Raw genomic sequence first — 16,946 nt, 5'->3', positions numbered from 1 at the left:
TTTAATCAGACTCCTGCATTATAAAGCTGCTTGAAATGAGATTTTTTTTTTTTCCCTGTTCATCCTGTTTTTTTGTTTTTTTGTTTTTTTAAGTTTTCATCTGTGCCTGTTGCTCTAGGAGTTTGTGTTTGTGTGGAGTGGGAGCTGCTGTTGGACACTCAGAGTGTTAACTGTAGAAAGTGATCCTGATCCAGGAGATCAGGAATGAAGGCTGTTTAAATTTCTGTGTTTAAATAGCTATGGGTAGTAAATTAACTGTTTTCAGTTGGTACAGCAAGTATATACATACATTTTTAAAGAACTATTTAGTACTTGCATAACATAAGAAATCCTGTAACATCTGAAGGAACACTGGATCTGCTTTGAAGGTGCATCATAATAAAGAGGCATCTTGCAGCTTTCACAAGGGCATTTGATCTGCCTTAGACCAGCTCTGTTGGGATGAGACAGGACATCAGATAAGTCCCATGACATGGTGGTGCCCTATGTTTCAGTTTGAAAACTGGTACTTATGTCTTGCAAAACCATTAATTTTCTCTTTATATCTCTTGTAAGTGAACTTACAAAGCCAGATGAGAGATCACACCTCTCTTCCCCAAGGCTGCTGAAGGACTGGATTGTTTTAAGAGTAGCTTAGTACTTCCCCAAGTCTCTTGAGCTGTTATGACAGACTGCTGGAAAAAATAAATATGGAAACACCTATTGAGCATAGGGAAGAGGGTTCATCTCCTCACGGAGAGCAGTGCAGTGTAAAAAGCTGTTCCACTTCAAGTTGTCTCCAAACCCAAGCTTCCTATAGTTATTCTTAGTAGTCAGGGAGAGGAAGAAGAGCTCTTGTAAGACACTGTAATAAACTCTCCTCTGTTCTCTGTGAGTTGTTTATAATCTGCATCCTCTGCCTACTTTTGCTGTACCTTTTCAGAAATTTTGCAATACTTGATATACAATAGAAATTCCTTAGTGATTCCATGGATTTTCTTAACTAAATGGTGCTGTGCAGGAAAAAGATTTGAGCTCTGCCTTATTATCCTACACTTGTATGCAGTCTCCTGCCACTAGTTTTCTGAAATTGAGTATTTTCTTTGGAATATGTGGCTTTGCAAGCAGATGCTTGCTTTTTCCTCCCCTGTACTCAAGGGGGCTGGATGGAGATATGACAATAAAAGGAAGGTGACAGAATGCTGTGGTTCACTTTTCTTGCTATCCCCACAAAAACATTGTCCCATTAAGAGCAGTTATGTCATTTCTGCAGCGTTTAAGGAGATTTAGGCCTTTTTGTAGCATTTATCTTTTTATTGTGTCCCAGTTTATTCAACAAACATTTCCAAACTTTGCATGACATGGATCCTACTACCTAACAGTATTTAACACAGCTAACCAGCAAAACATGCAACACTACCAGGCTGTGTCCAAGATTGCACTCATAGCCCAAGAGTTATCTGAATATTTTCAGTCTGTGAATTTCTGAAATAATTTGTTCCAAATCGGTCATTTTTTTTTTTCTGGAGCTTTAGTTTCTTCTACTTAATGTGCCTTTAAAACAATGGACATATCTTGACAAAACAATCAGAAACAGGGAGAACAGTATTCAGTAAGTCAACACTGAAAAAATCTAGAAGATACAAACCAGAAGGACATCACACTTTAGAACTTGAACCATAAGAAAAGACTTTAAAAAGGAAAAACCTTGTAATGATTTAGTGTCCTTTCAAGCACTTTAAAAATCAGCCTCATTCATCTGAATTTCAGCTCTGTGTATCAGTAAGGCTGCATTAGGTGGTTTATGAATCTTGTATCTCTTTGTCTACTCCCTGCAGCTGTACTCTAGTACAGTATCCCACAGCTGAAGCTAGTGGGATACCCAGATTTAGATCCAGAATAAATCAATCCCATCTTCTGCAGTACAGTCTTCAGCAGCACATGCTCATGCTTAGTCTTTAATAGGCACTTTGCTTGAGAGCCTTCCTTTTGAGACAGAAGTGGAAAAGGGCCAGTCTCAAATACTTCAGTGGCACTTCTTGTGCTTGAAAGCATTGCAGACATGGAAAAATAATTCATCCCCTGGCAACAGAAGCTGATTCAGTATGGGGGGAGGATTACTTGGGCAAAAGGAATATATTTTTCCATGTAAAAGGATCCATAAATCCAGATGTTATTCCAGTATGGTTTGTTCTTTTCTGTAGTATTTACACAATGACTTAGTTTGATAATACTGAGTATCCTCTTCCAGTTTTCAGTCTGATTGATACTGAGGAGTCACCAGAGCAGGGGTTTCTGCTTGCAGGTCTGTAGTGCTCCTATTCCTGTGTTTAGGCTGTCTCACTCCATTCAGGATTTTCTAAAAGACCAACTAAATCCATGTAGATGATGTGAAAGTGGCAGTTCAATCAAGTTCAATACAATCACTGGCTGTGCAGGTGAGTTTCAATTAAATTTTCCTCTTTTAAGGTTTGTTATTAGGTATAAGATAGAAGCTTTGAAATAACATCCTTTCAGGAAAAAAATGCCAAAAGATTGGCTTGTATCTTTTGAGAAGCAAATCAGAATTATTTTTTTTTCTTCTTTTACTTTAAAAAGCTTTAGTGCAAATTTCTTCATACATGTTCATCAAGGCACTTTGATCATGTCTCTTGCAATTATTTCCCTGTTAACAAAACAGGCCATCACACTCCTAATACTTCTTGTTTCTGGTGACATCCCAGCAGACACATCTTGAAGGGTGTGCAATTTAAATATGGAATTCCTACTGCAGAAATAGCACTAGAATTCTTCATTACTATATGGTTTTACTAAATAAAAGTGTAGTCAGGAGCTTGGGTTCTGACAGATTGTTTGGAAGCAATTCCTATGCTACCATTGTATGTTAATGTTTATATATAAACTTTTACTGTCTCAAGTTTGTCAACTGAACATAAAAACAGTATCGTATGAGATCATCCTGTCACAGAATAAAGCTGACACAATTTGGAGTAATATTTCAGTAAGAAATAACTCCCCAGAGTGGCAGAAAAAGGTGCTGTGCTATTACTGCAGGAACAGGGGCTGTCACAGTGCAGAAAAAAACCCTACAGGTCCATGTATACCCTGCTTTCTTCCTGTTTTTCAAGGTATTCTGCCTTGTTACAGCAGAGTGATGTGAAAGAAGGGTTTCTGCAGCTGTTTTTCCTTTGGCCTTTAACAGATTTGAACTCTGTGGGCCAGGAATGGAAGTATGTCCTGTAGTTTCTAATCAGAAATAATCCTTATTTGTCCACAGGTCAGGCATAACATTGTGCACAAAACTGCTGTTTCTGAAAGCAAGGTGCAAAAACCACATTGGGTTAATGTGTGTGCCTGAAGGACATCAGGCACGTGGCTTGTTAGTAAACAGTCAGCAACTTTTTCTTTTCCTCAGCTCCAAAGAAAGGTACAACAGAGCAAGGGTCCTGCTAAATGCATAGCAAATCCCTTCTCGTCTCTGCAGCTGTGAAGGTACATAAAGCCAAAGCTGGAAAAAAATTACATGAGGAGAGTTTTGTAGAAGCTTTGAGGAAAAAGCTTTAGGCTGAGCTGGAAGATCAATGGTAGGACCATGGCAGGAAGCTTGCCAAAAGGCCCAGAGCAAGAACAACAACAACAAAAAAATCTGAAACAGTAAAAATCACCTTAGAGTCACGTTCTGTTGTTAAGAGGGTCAGTGTAGGAGGAAGGAGATTCCAGTATCCTGCACAAGGGGAAGGGAACATTCCTGTAAAGTCTGTACTGGAGTGTCTGGGATAAGTAGTGCAGTACTCTTAACAAGACTGCATCTGCTCTGGCTTGACTTCCTTTTCCTGTTGCTGAAGTTGAATGATGAAGTTTTGCTGCAGCAGTAGAAAAACCTTCAGTCAGGACTGGAAGATGCTCTTCAGAAGATGAAACCAGGAAAAAGACTTGGTCTTACAGTAGTTCTATCATACAAGAAGCATTCCCTGTTTTTCATGGACAAGAACCACCTTCCTCACCAAAGGGATTTAGATACTGGTAGGGACTGCTTTCTGTATTCCCTTACAGTAATTTTCATGAAAATAATATTTTGAGTCCTCTTTGAGGACAGGAAGGTGCATTTTGCATTGATGGGAGAAGCCCTGTCAGCTCTACTTTGGTTTGAGACAGTGTTTCCTTTCACTACAGAATCTGATAGCTGCAGGTGGCTCTTCTGTAACGTCTTGCTGAAAACAAATGGTAGGCATCTTCATAGGTTCCAGGGCAAGCTGTTCTCTGAATCGTTTTCTGAGGAATTGGGAGCTTCAATGCATCAGGGATAGCCTGTTTAACTGGGGGGATTTTCCTCTTACAGTTTGGATTTGGGAGCAGCCTGGAGCAAGATCCTCATGTCTAGCAGTGCTTTCTCAAGATAATGTGCCATGCGGGCTGCGTTTGTGTCAGCACAGCTATTGAAGGCTGAAATTGCAAAGTTGATGTGTTCCTCCATAGGGTTGTAACAGACTCCATAGCCATCTGGAACCACGGGACCAAAACACATCACACAATCTGTCTTGGCTGGGACCTGTGGAGACAATGTGATTAAAACCTTCTGACCAGTCAGAGAAAAATGAAGCCATCAAATGCGAACAGCTCTGTCAACAGAAGAAACTCATCTCATTACACTGCTCTAGAAGGGCCTTTGGTCAAGCTCAACTCCCACCACATAAGTGCTGGATCCTACCATTTAGCAGCAATATGTTTTTCTCTGCATTTGTACGGGAATGTTTCCCCCCAGGGTAAGCTTGTAGTAAGTCACAAGTAGAACTATTCAGTAAGAATCAGAGCACAGCACTTAACACTAAGCTGTTCTGGCTGCTGACTTCATTGATCTCAGATTTAGACACCAAACACTCTTGGTGATCCTTGTTTTGGTTATGTTAGTTTTTTAAATGTCTGTGAGGGACTTAAGATCAGATCTGTATCTCTGTGGGACTGGCAGCCAGCTTATACATTTCTGACCAAATGTAGATGAGTTTCTAACAAAAAGTAACTGAACAGAAAGAAACATGGTTGAGGGAAGCAGGTAAAGAAACACAGTGTTGTACCTGGCTGGTTGAGAGATTGAAGTGCATTGCAACAGCATAGGCTGTGTCCATGAAGAGCTCAGGAATGCTCACCAGGTCCTCGATTGCCTGGAGCTTCAGCCCCAAGAGGTGCCGGTCTATTGCATTGCCCCGTATGGCCTGGAGGACAGCAAGGATGGACAGATGAAAGCCAGGCCAGCAGCAAGTGAGCAAACCAGTTCTTTGGGTTAAAGAAAAGAACACTTCTAAGAAGTCTGTAAATGTTTAAAGTTAGAAGGAAACTAAATCTTTCCTTTAAGACCAATAGTCTTGTCTGTAAGGACTGTGAAATTAAACATACCAGTGGAAACCTTACAGTTCCTGCCCATGGGCTCCCTCTGGTTCAAGGGCTCCTTGTGCAACTTTGGCATTTAGCAGCAAGAGTGATGGTAAGGAATGAAGCTATTGTAATACTTGATTCTCTCCTTTAGGCCAGTCAGAAGGGACACTTAATGCACCAGCTAGAGAGGATTCAGCCTGTGGCCACAGAGCACTGTCAGATCAGTCAGTCCTTTGCAGCATGAATAACCACACTGCTGTGGTCAGGTCTTGTCTTTCCCCAGAACTCTCTCATTTGCTGGGTAAATCCCCAAGACTGGCTGCACAGAGGACACTCACCATGTCTGTGTATTCCCTGTGGGCCTGTGTGGCTCTCCTCAGCAGGTCTGCTTTCTCCTGGTCCTGAGAACACACAGATCTGTTTTAAGTTTTTCTGTAGAATGGAGAACCTAATTTTGGCTGTCCTCTGCTTTATCTGTATGAAACTCATTTATATTTACTAGATTCAATTTTTACATAATTTTGTTTGGCAGCGTTACTTCATTCTAAATGGAGTTCATCCATCAGTAGCAGAACTTGGTTTGAGTAGCTGAACAGCCTTACAAAGGACTTCTTGGTGGGCTAAGAAACATCCATGTGATGTTTCAGAACAGACAGAAAAGTCAAGTCAGACCCCTGATGTGTAAAGATACTGCAAGCTATGGTTTAGCTCAATATGGGGTGTAGCCCTTCTTAGCTGAAACCAGATGACACAGGGTTAGCCAGATAAGCAGCTTTTCTCTTTTCTGGATTCCTCTTACTCCAGTTCTTTGAGATCCTCACCGATTTGTCAGGGCTGTCCATGGATTGCACAAACTTGAGAGAGGCCACAGAGGTGGAGCGGATGGTGTCGGTGCGGCCCAGGCGGAACATCCTCAGGGACGCGCTCTCGTACGTGGCACAGGAGTGGCCATACATCCTGGGACAGGGAGGAGAAAGCCACACAAGTGAGTCTGCCCTGGGAGAACCTTGTCTGTGCCACTGTTGTCAAGCTCATGTGTTTGAGTCTGTCAATGAGGAGGTTGAGGAATGACCTATGGGAGGTCTTACCTGTAGTATGCCAGCTGCAAGGCCAGCTGGATAAAAGCATCAGGGCTTATCTTTTCTGATTTGGGGAAGCTTTTTCCAAATTGATGAAAGACCATGACTTTGATATCCAGATCTTCGACCATTCTACAAGGAAAGAAAGAGGAACTGTTGCTTTGTTTGTTGCTCATTCTTGTAACACAGAGGAATGGATTTGCTTTCACAAGGCTCAGAAGGTACAGGCCATCTGGATCTGACCTGTGCAGGGACAGAACTCCAGCACACATTGATTTCTTTGGGCAGCACCACAGAGGTAAGAATTTTTGGCCACTGCTGAAAATCTTCACCAGGTTAGATGGTCATGTGTGTTTATGCTCCAGTACTCTTAGCTGGATCCAGTAAAGTCTTGCTCTTTCTTAGCAAATAGGATGAATCAGTAATAACCCCTTTCCAGCACCTTTGACCTTACTCCTGGCAGTGCTTTTCAGCTCAGCTCAATGCTGTTGAGCCTAGAAGTCACTGGGAAAACTCCCTGGCTGCAGTGGGGAAAGCCTCATTTAAACCACTGACAGGCTCCAAAGGGAGACATAAATTACTCCCTCAGTCACCCACCCACTTCTCCACTGCTTCGTACTCACATGTTGAGGTTTTGCTTTGCCTCCTCTATGTCATTCTTGATTTCTGGGGTGATGTTAAACCGCAGCTTTTTGGGCATTGGCAGAGGAATCGTGGATGATTTGCCCACCTCGGGTTTCTTCCTGCACAGAGAAATGGTTCTGTTTGACCAGACCTTTGGCATGAGGCTCAGCTAGGAATGCCAGAGCCTGGATAGAAATGCACAGGAGATCTTCCCTAACACCTTGTGACACTGGTCACAGCCTGACAGACCCCTCACAGTGCCAATAAGGGACCTCCAACACTGAGGAAAAGCAGGGGCAGGACTCACGTGAACTCCACAATGTGATCCAGAAGAGCAACGATGGGTGGGCCTTCAGAGGGAGCGTGCTCATAGACAAGACCACAGGAGCCATCTTCAGCAATGATGAACTGGCAGAGAGGCACGAGAGAACAGTGTTGAAGACAGGAGCAGTATGTGAGGCAGAAGATACCCAGAGAGACCTCAGTGTCTCCCTGTCTGTATCAGAGCCTGTCCTTGCACACTGAAAGGTCTCCTTTAGCAGGGCAGCAGTGGAAGCCTTTCAGCAGGTGCAGAAGAGCACTGTTGCAGTTCTGCAAAATTCCCTGGATAAGCGTGTGCCTGACATATTGGTGCACTCCGTGCTTTGGGCATACAGAGAGGTTCAGTGGTTCTGATTTGCTGAGATGCACCCACAGTACAGGAACAACTCTGCCACATGCTGGCTTACCCTTACTTTTCAATCAGTTGGGACATCTAAATTTTATCCCCTTGCTGAAGAGTTCCAAATGGGAACAAAACAGCTGTAAACACTATGAAGAGTTCAGCAGGTGTGAGAAGAGTCCTCTAAAGCACCATTGCTACAATCCACTAGCCAGGATATACCAACTAGGAAAAGCTCCAACAGCAGCTGCTGTTGAAGGATCTTGACAAGACTGAATGGAGAAGAGATCAGAGGGATGCTGTGGGATGGCAGTGCATATTTCAAAAAACAAAACAAAATGCCATTGGGCAGCTTCTGGCAGAATCAGGAAAAGTGACAAGCCTGGAGGAAATCCAAGGAACAGGCCCCCCCATCGTTTGGGCTGCCTCTGAGCAGATGAAGCATTGTTCACCGCAGGCAGAAAATTGATTTATAAGGAACACAAAGACTGCACTGAATAAAAGTGGGCAGAGGCAGAAAAGAAACAAGTCCCTGAGGCAGCCAAGAGTGCTGGTGACTGCAGGGGGAACCACAGGATCTCACACAGTCAGCCACCACTCCTAGTCTCCCTTGTTTTTCCGCTCTCTTGACATGAGAACCTTTCCTGCAAAAGATTCCTGGGATTTTTTTTTTTTTTTTTTCACTCTTATAGTCTTGGGAAACACCTCCAGAGTCACCTCTTGGCACCTTTAGAGCACCAGTTCTCACCTGCAGAGTTTTGTCGAACCATCGGTTGCCGCTGTTCAAGCGGCTGCCGCCGCCGTGCAGCATCTGCGCGGCCACGCGGCTCTTGTAGATGTCCTCGGACACCCGGGGCATGGGGGCATCCAGGCACACGGTGCAGATGCTCTTCTCAATGGCACGCACGGATTCCTTGTTGGTTTTATCTGGGAGAGAAATGAGCCGTGAGTAAGGGGGAGTTGTGTCACGGGAAGGAGATGGAAATTTGAAGGAGTGGGTTTGAAGGACGCAGTGTTGGGTTCCCACTGTACCTCAGTGGGGGTGTACACAGCTATTAAACTGTAGCCAGCTGGGTTGTTAGAGATATGAACATGTTGTATTCACCCTCATTTTTTCACTTTTCTTACATCCTACCCATTTGCAAGGCAACAAACTCTGGGATTTCACTCAACTTCACACTTTGAATCTATACCTTCCAACCCAAAAGTTAGAATAGATTGCAATGATTGCTTCTTCAAGGTGGAAAGCTTATGTCATCTGTCCAAAACAAGCTTCCAAAAGAATGAACTGAGCAGAGCATAGTGGGGAGGTTTGTTATTCAAGGATCTGGAGTGTTAGTTAGCACTTGTGTGCTAGGGGCTCTACAGACCTTTCAGGAGGTTGTTGTAGGCTTTTGCCCAGCTATTTCGGTGGTTGGTGGTAAGGATCCCAATAGGTTCTTTGTTTGTTTGGAGGGAGGTGTTCCAAATCTTCTCCAGCTGAATGAAGAGCTGGTCAGCAGTAAGGGGAGATCCATCACTGTTGTAAACATCCAGTTCAAAGAACTGAAGGTGAGACAAGTGGACAAGGACAGAGACAGAATGTGAGAGAAGATAATTACTGTCCAGCCCCACAAACTCCGAACAGCTACTTGGAGAAGGTAAGACCTGGCTGAAGAACTCAGATTGGAAGACCTTTGAAGGATGCTCAGAATGGAGAGACCCAAGTCCAGCTTCCCTTGCAGAGCGTAAATGCAGTCCTGGTTTTATGAAGCCATGGTAACAAGGACCAATGAGGAATTCCTGTTTCTGAGACTAAGCTGCAGTGGGAGGGTTTGTTATCCAATTTTCACTTTCAGTTTCCAGTTGCAGACATGATCTCTGGGCTTTGAGAGACAGGAATTACAGGGACAAGAAACAGAGGAAGACAGTATTTTTCTGTCTTTAGTCTGTTGCTTACACATGGCAATTCTGCCGCTGGCCTAAGGGGATAAAGGGAGCGGGGAACAAATCCCTGGTGAGGCAAACTTTGTAGGCAGAGACTTTGTTTTTCCCTTTCCTCTGGGTAACAGCTAGCAAAAAGGATACCTGCACCTCAACAGACCTTGAAAGCCCAGCAGTTGCCCTACCTGGAAGTTGTGAACGACTGTGATGTGTCTGGACTGCTTTTTGCCTTTGGCGTAGTTGACAATGGAGTCCCGCTTGGGCCCAGGAATGCGGCAGGATGAGAGGATCTGGTAGTACTGGTTCATACAGAGGGGCTTCCCACCCATATACTCCACTGGAAGGCTCTCACTGGAGACACAGTAAGGTAAGAAAGGAGAGAGAACAAATCAGTGTGAGCAGGCCAGCAGACCTGTGCTCCCCACACAGATCACAGGTTCAGCCCTGCAGCTGCACTCCCTCCTTCCCTCCAGCAAAACGTAAATGTGCTGGTGGCATAAAAAAGGGGCTGTCCTTCCCCATTCCTTCCAGCTTTCTTAGTACAGGCTACAAAAAATGTTTGTTTGCTGGCCTTTCATTTGGGAAGGGGAAAAACCAGTCTTTTCTGTGACACCAGATAATCAGATCTCTGGACCTAATCCATGGCTGTAGTTCTGAGTGATGAGTGTCTGATGTGCTGATATGATTCATAAACTAGGCAAGGGCTTAATCATTCCCTTTTGCAGTCATATTCCAACTACCCTGAACTTTGTCTGACTGTTGGTGTTGATAAACATTTTTTGGACCTTAAATAAGGCATGTCCAGCAGAGATTTGCTGATGACTGAAAGAGAAAAAGTGAGAGAAGAACAAATTTCTCTGGAGCTTTTCCCATCTAGCTGGGAGATGAGAAACATCAGAAACCCAAAATTAGAGACTCAAATTCCTGCTGCCTGAGTGGTAGCTTGGCCTGTGAGCAAACAGAAGTGCAAAGTTCCTTGGGACTGTCAGTTGTGCTTGCTCCCTCCAAGCATGTTCCCATGCCAATGAAAGCATTAAGGTAAACAAAGAATGTGAAGATAGAAGAGTAAGTTTGCTTTTTTCCACTGGAGGGGACTGTGGCAGTGAGCAGTGCTGGGGATTTACAGTATGTCTTTTCAAATATGTACTGTCATCTCTTGCCTTTCTTCGTGGGAAATTTATGGACTCAGCCTCTCTGACATTAAGGAAGGTGTGAGCTCTCAGGAGGGTCAGTAACTCACTTGTCAATCATGGTCTTGAAATCCAGGATACCCTCGATCAGCTTGGCAGCAAACCTGGAAAAATACCAAGTGTAACAAACTGAGATCAAGCAGAGACTGTCTGGGGCTGAGGGACGAACTGAGGAGGATTAGCAGAGCTGTTCTCTGCTCCTCAGAAAGCTCAGCCTTTCTGCCAAGCCCCTGTTGTGCCCATCTCTGGTTCACTGACACAGCCACTGTGGGCTGTGATTTGAGATTGCTGGATAGTCCTACCATGTGGCACTTTCTTTTTTTTTTATGTGTATTACTATACAGCCAAGGAATTCTGGACAGCTTTCAAGAAAGCAGAATTCAGTCATGCATTAATGACCCTCTAACAGCAGTGTTTGCTACTGATGTGTTAAGATTTTATCACATCTGAGTTCTGACTCTCAGCATTAAAACCACACCAAGAGAAGGGGATTTCTGCCCTTCCCTGGCTAGGGGCCGCCTTGGAGTGTCATGCCAAGATACAGCTGTTTCTCCCTTGCATTCAAGACACCACAGCTGACCAAGTTCCTACCCCAGGGAATATCCTGCTGTTAACACAACTCTGAAGAACCTTCCTCTGGTATCGAGGGCTTGGAAACAAAGCAGATGTGCTGCATGTGGATACTGAGGTGTTGTGTTTACTAGGATCAATGTAAACACTGCAAATGCCAGCTCCCAGCAAGGCTGTGACAAGCTACATCAAGCTGCTTAGCTGGAAGTGACAGATTGGGCTTCTCTGACATGGGAGCTCCCACCTGTCCCTGAAGGAAGGAGGCAGGAGGTCACTGGGACAGGAGGTTGTGTTGCCTGAATGAGGTGGTGCCAACATTTGGCATTTGCAGGCAGTATCCTTGAGATTGGCTCAGCTTTCCCATCCCTGGAAAATATCAAGGGACACAACTCCAAGAACCTAAGGGTTCTGTGAAACATTCTGCAAAGTAATTTTCAATGAAAATTTCTCAGCCTTACTGCAAAACATGAGGCAAACACCAGGGAGAGAGTCTGTGTTCCCTTCCAGAGAATAAACAGCCTGGAAGCAAAGTTTGGATTTGAGGAGAGGGGAGAAGTTAGTTGCCTTGTTTTCAGCCAGCATCTTTACCAGATTAAGGCATAAAAAGCTATCACTTTCCAAATTTGCCTTCTGCTTTCGGAAGCTTTAGTTTCAAGCTGCACTGTCAAACTTCTTTATGCAGCCACAAACTATCCAAACACATTTAGATTATATTTTACACAGGAGCCCACCTTCTTATGCAGCTGCTGAATTCTACTGGTTGGGCACTTGCAGTTCTCCAGATTATTTGGAAAACTTAAGTGTGAATAATATGACAGAGAGCTTTCAAGACAGTTGTGTACTCTTGCACTGTTGTAAGGCTAATCCTCAGGTGTATCGGGGGGTGGGAGGGAGGATTTGTTCCCAGCCTCATTGATCCCTTGACTGGTATTTTAGATCTGCTAGGGCAGTGCTGATTGGTAACTGTGGCAAAGGTAACTGTGTAAAGGTCGGTCCTAAAGTTTTGCAGATGGATTCAAAACACTAGTGGTGGTTAAAAATTAAAGGGAGCCAACGAGGAAGGGAGGGCATGGCATGGTCTGATTGCGAGGAAAAGATTGGACTGGAAAGATTGGTCACTGTGGAGTTTCTCAAACCATGAATCATAATAGGGAACAGTCCCTGTCAGGCTCCCCATCCCTATAAAGTAACAGACTCCAGAGGCATTTCTGGATGATGTACTTTACATGCCTGGGCTGCTTTTTATGCCTCCTTTAACTGTACACACAGTCACAGTGCCTCCAGTACATCCTCACAATGTCTCCAACCAGTGATGGGACCATTTTGCAGTGAAGATCTGTGCTTGAGCAAAGACCTAAATGTAGTTTCTCAGTCCTTGTTTAATACTTCAACCACTTGACTCTTTGGTTTCCATAATTAAGTATTTAGTCTGGTGCAACCAGGAGTTTCCTTACAGCCTGGCAGCTTTGCCTGTACAGCACACACCAGAGGACCACATTGTAATTACTCATTCCCAATCTGTCTTAATACCCTCATCCCTGTGAGCACAGAAGGCTTATCCCACCTATAACCTAAGGGAAGGTAGAAAAGGATTTTACCTGAGCTGACCTTGTCGATCCAGAAAATCCTGTTTAGGTAAAACCACACCTGGGCTGGAGTGGACCACAACTGGCAGGCGATATTCCAGGTAAGCTGTCTTCAGCCACCAGTCTGAGAGCTGGGATGGAAAAAGAAAACATGCAGAGAGCTGCTGCTGTCCAACCCAAGCCTGGCTGATGGGTCTCAGCATCCTGCCCCCAGTTGTGTCCCACACTTGGAAACAAAGTGTTTGGGGTTTGTACTATGCAGGTGAAAGGAGAAAGGAGGATTTGAGCAAGGCATGGGGGGCTTTTGGTGCAGGGCTTGAGCAGAGGGTTTCCTTCAGCTTTTTGGAGCTGTGTGATGCTGACAGGTTCAAGCCTTCAGCAGCCACAGGCAGGGCCAGTGACTCCCTGCTCTGCTCACCCAAGTCCTGGTGAGGATTTTGCACAGCTTGGGGAGACCAGCAGCAAACTGGTCAGGAAGGCGATGCCATTAAAACACAGGTGCCAGTGCATGCAACCAGGACAGAGAAAAGATGCACAGCAGCCTTCCACCCTCCCTGACCAGAGCTGGGGCAAGAGCCCTGACCTACCCAGTTCTCTGTTTTCTTGGCTCTTCTCTCCAGGCCTTTCTGCAGCCTCTCCCCGACACCTCCTGGCTTGCGGAACTCAGCCACCAGCTCCTGTGTGTGGCTCAGCTCCTCGGGGCTGATGATGGGCTGCAGGGCCAGCAGGTACCGATCCAGGGTCTGCTGGAGTGGTGGCACGGGCAGGTGGGGCAGCGCTTCCTGATGGAGCCGGAATCTGCCCGGGATCTTGTTTAGAGCTGTCTGCTTCAGCAGGCCACAGGGCCTGGCCTGCAAAGCACAGAGCAAACTTCGAGACAAAACTTCCCCTGAGGTAACAAAGAACCTGGAGCTAGGAGTCCCCCATCCCAGCCTCTCTGTGGGCACACGGGTGTCCCAGCCTGGGAGTAGAGCACAGTTGTGTGCTGGAGAGGGTGCAGGACGTCCAGGAAAGCTGTGGAAGAGAAACTCCATCTCCCAAGATACCTATCCTCAGCTCCTCAGAGAATATGCTGCTGGGATGAGGACACATCTCCCCACTCTCTGGACACCTTCCAGCTGAGAGTCTCCATGTGATGAACAAAGTCAAACCCTTCCATCCCATGGTAAGTGGGAAGAAAGTTGTGAAAAAAATAATCTTACGTACTATCAGAAACTTTCCTTATTTCTTACAGAAGTGTAAGGCTAAAAATCAGAACCCTTGTGCCAAACCAAACTACCCTTTTGGCTTTGAGCAGGCAGAATTTAGCTAAGTTTGGGGCAGGATTCAAATGCCTCTTCTCTGTCTATTCAGGAAACAGTGGGTGATGCCAAAAGGCTCCTGCCATCCAACAGGGTCATGTGGGAGCAGAAGCCTTAGAAGGCACCAACCACTTCCCTGGCTGGAGAAATATAACGGAGCAAACCCAAATGATCATCAGGAAATCAACTCACCAGTTTTCCCCAAAAAGAATAACAACATCCTTTTGGATGAACGGGGTTGGACATTCTTCAGCTTGAAGATGCTTCAATAGTACTCTCAAGGTTTCCAGTTCCCTCTGCACCTCCCTCTCCATGGATTTACTGAATCAGACACTCCTGCAGGACTCTGGACTTTGCATTGTCAGTGTACTGAGAATGCAAAGCCATGGAGAACATTCCCTTTGACTTCCAAAGCAGTGAGAAAATAGCTGTCCCCATACCTCCACCCAGCAGTTAAGCACAGAGAAGAAAGCTAAATCTATAAGATGACAAAGCCCCCCCATAAACTGCCGTGTTTTAGGGCAGTTGGGTCTTTGTGGGACCTGGGAAGAGCTGTGAGACTGAGTTTTGGAGAAGGAATGAGAAAAACAAGAGGAGGAATTACTGAAACATAAAAGAAGAGCAGGACTAGGAGGAAAAGAAAGGTGTTGGTCACAGCAGCTTGGGCATACTGTACCTTCTCTGCTTGCTTCTGCCTCCTATCCATGGCTGGTAGGACAGAAAAGCCCGTAAACCTCTCCCTCGGCCTGTGTGGGTCTCCTCTTCCACCTGACAATGTGCTGCCTGTGCAGGGTGTCACCTCATTAGCCAACTGCCACATGACTGCTCCGATCAGAGGGCTCAAGGGCTGGCACAGCCCTGGCAGGGGACAGGAATTATCAGACCGTGGGGTTGCGACAACTGCCCTGAAGGTGTTCCTCTGGGCAGCTGATCGATACCTGGCTAGAGCCTCTCTCTGACCGAGCTCTGTGCTCCAGCTACTGCAGAAGTGGGGATGTTGTTCCTTCAGCCTCTGCCTGGACCACGAAACTAATGTGGCTGTTTGGAGAGATACCTGGACATAAGGCAGGAGAGACCCCAGTTCATGTCCTGGAGGTGGCACCATGGGCAGTATCTTAACTGCCCTCACTCCCCATGCATGTGTGGTCATTATTGCAAGCTGAGAATTTGGGCAGCTCTGGGTTGTCAACTCTTAAAAAAACCCCAAAAAGTATCTCTACAGCAGGGCAATGAGAGTGCCATGCAGTCGCAAGGAATATCAGCCCCTCCTTCGTGTCTGTCTAAATGAATTGAGGGGCAGACAAGCACAAGTCTGCACAGATTGAATAGAGTATGATGATTCCAAACAAAAACAGCTGCAGATTTTCTATGTGGTAACAATGAAAATCCCAAAACAAACCCATGGAAGTCACTGTATGTTAAAATGCAGAATGCATGTTATCTTCCTCTTTTCTGTCCCCTTCTTGTTTGGTTTGGGATTAAATTTAAGGATTTGGTGGGAGGAACAGGGATCAGAGCTGAGGAGGCAGCTGGCAGCCAACAGAGGGGACAGCCCAACCCTCCCCACAAGCAGCAGGAAAATGAACACCAGTGGAGCAGGGTATGCAGACAGGGCCAGCGTGTAGGCTGGCATTGCTGCCAAGCCACGTTCTGCAAAGCTGGGGGGAAAGGAAATCCACCTGCTGGGGTCAGAAGGAATTTCATAGTTGATTCCTGGCACAGCCACAGCATTAAGTGTGTGTCAGGATGTCAGAGGTTTGTCTTTTATTTTTAAATCAGCCCCAACTAGACATCTCAGTACAAGAAAGAAAAGGTACTGGTGGAGAAGGTCCAGAGGAAGACATCATTAAGTGACTTGAGTTCATCTCTCATAGGAGGAGAGTGAGAGGCTGTGTGAGTTTGTCCTGTTTAATCTGAAGAAGAGGAGGCTGACAGGGACTCTCATCAATCCATATAAATATCATTCAGGTGGGCGTCAAGGGGGTGGTGTCAGACTCTCTGCAGTGGTGCACAGTGACAGGAGACAAGAAGTCTGCCCTCGCCATAAGCAAAAACTTTTTTACAGGGAGGATAGCAGAGCGCTGTGCCCTAGTGCCCAGGGATGTCTCCCTCTCCGGAGTAATTCCAAAGCCACCTGGACACATTCCTGTATCACCTTCCCCAGGTGACCCTGCCATGGCAGGGGGGTTGGATAGGGCGATCTCCAGAGACTCACGCGTTCCAACCCTGACAGTTCTGGGATTGTCATCTCCACCCCGGACAGCTTCACCGTGCTGCCTCCAGGCACGGGAGGAAACCAGCGGGTGTGAGACTGATCGGCAGGGTCCGTGCCCCGCTCCCGGGGCAGGTGCCACCGAGCGCATCCGAACCCAGCCGCCCGCACGGCCCTGACCGGGGAGCCGGGCTGGGGCCGGACCCGACAGCGGCACCGCCGCTAAAGGCCCCGCACGGACCCGGGCTCGCCGCCCGCCCACCCCGTACCCTGCCCGGTGCAGGGATCCTCGACCTGCCCGGCCGTCACCTCGCACCCCGTCCCCGGCCGGTCTTGGCGGAGCTGCCCCTCCCGGTGTCGCTCTTACCGCAGCCCTGGCCACCAAGGCGAGCATGGCCCCGCACCCCGAGCCCCGGGCCCGCCGCAAGGACACCCCGGCCGCCGCCGCTCC

The 16,946-nt window shown here is 46.3% G+C and overlaps 1 protein-coding gene across 7 annotated transcripts; it reads right to left on the bottom strand.

Annotated features, from left to right (window-relative positions):
- Positions 1–1,278: 1,278 nt before the first annotated feature.
- CRAT (carnitine O-acetyltransferase) lies at positions 1,279–16,890 on the bottom strand. 7 transcript variants are annotated; one of them, XM_062505902.1, is made up of 15 exons: positions 16,863–16,890; positions 14,960–15,337; positions 13,570–13,833; positions 12,995–13,113; positions 10,877–10,930; positions 9,822–9,987; positions 9,084–9,258; positions 8,462–8,640; positions 7,360–7,460; positions 7,052–7,171; positions 6,438–6,560; positions 6,171–6,306; positions 5,688–5,750; positions 5,052–5,189; positions 1,279–4,528 (listed from the first exon to the last, which is right to left on the bottom strand). In XM_062505902.1, exons 1-15 carry the CDS (start codon positions 16,887–16,889, stop codon positions 4,313–4,315), a joined length of 2,259 nt encoding a protein of 752 aa, XP_062361886.1. In that variant the 5' UTR covers position 16,890; the 3' UTR covers positions 1,279–4,312. The 7 variants fall into 7 exon arrangements, with proteins under 7 accessions (XP_062361886.1, XP_062361889.1, XP_062361890.1 ...); XM_062505905.1 differs by lacking the exon at positions 16,863–16,890 and having other exon boundaries at positions 14,476–15,066; positions 15,222–16,734; XM_062505906.1 differs by lacking the exon at positions 16,863–16,890 and adding an exon at positions 14,476–14,652 and having other exon boundaries at positions 14,960–14,998.
- Between the last annotated feature and the right edge of the window lie 56 nt (positions 16,891–16,946).

The sequence above is a fragment of the Cinclus cinclus genome, chromosome 19 (genome assembly GCF_963662255.1).
Source record: "Cinclus cinclus chromosome 19, bCinCin1.1, whole genome shotgun sequence".
NCBI lineage: Eukaryota > Metazoa > Chordata > Aves > Passeriformes > Cinclidae > Cinclus > Cinclus cinclus.
This window is presented reverse-complemented; position numbering and strand designations above follow the sequence as displayed.

Excerpts from the sequence above, each read along its gene's own strand:
- CRAT (XM_062505901.1), bottom strand. The coding sequence starts at position 15,433 with ATGACCACACATGCATGGGGAGTGAGGGCAGTTAAGATACTGCCCATG. Across the intron at positions 13,829-14,954 it reads AAGCAAGCAGAGAAGGTACA|GCCCTGTGGCCTGCTGAAGC; the intron begins GTATGCCCAAGC and ends TTTGCAGGCCAG. Across the intron at positions 9,259-9,821 it reads CAGTCGTTCACAACTTCCAG|TTCTTTGAACTGGATGTTTA; the intron begins GTAGGGCAACTG and ends TCTCACCTTCAG.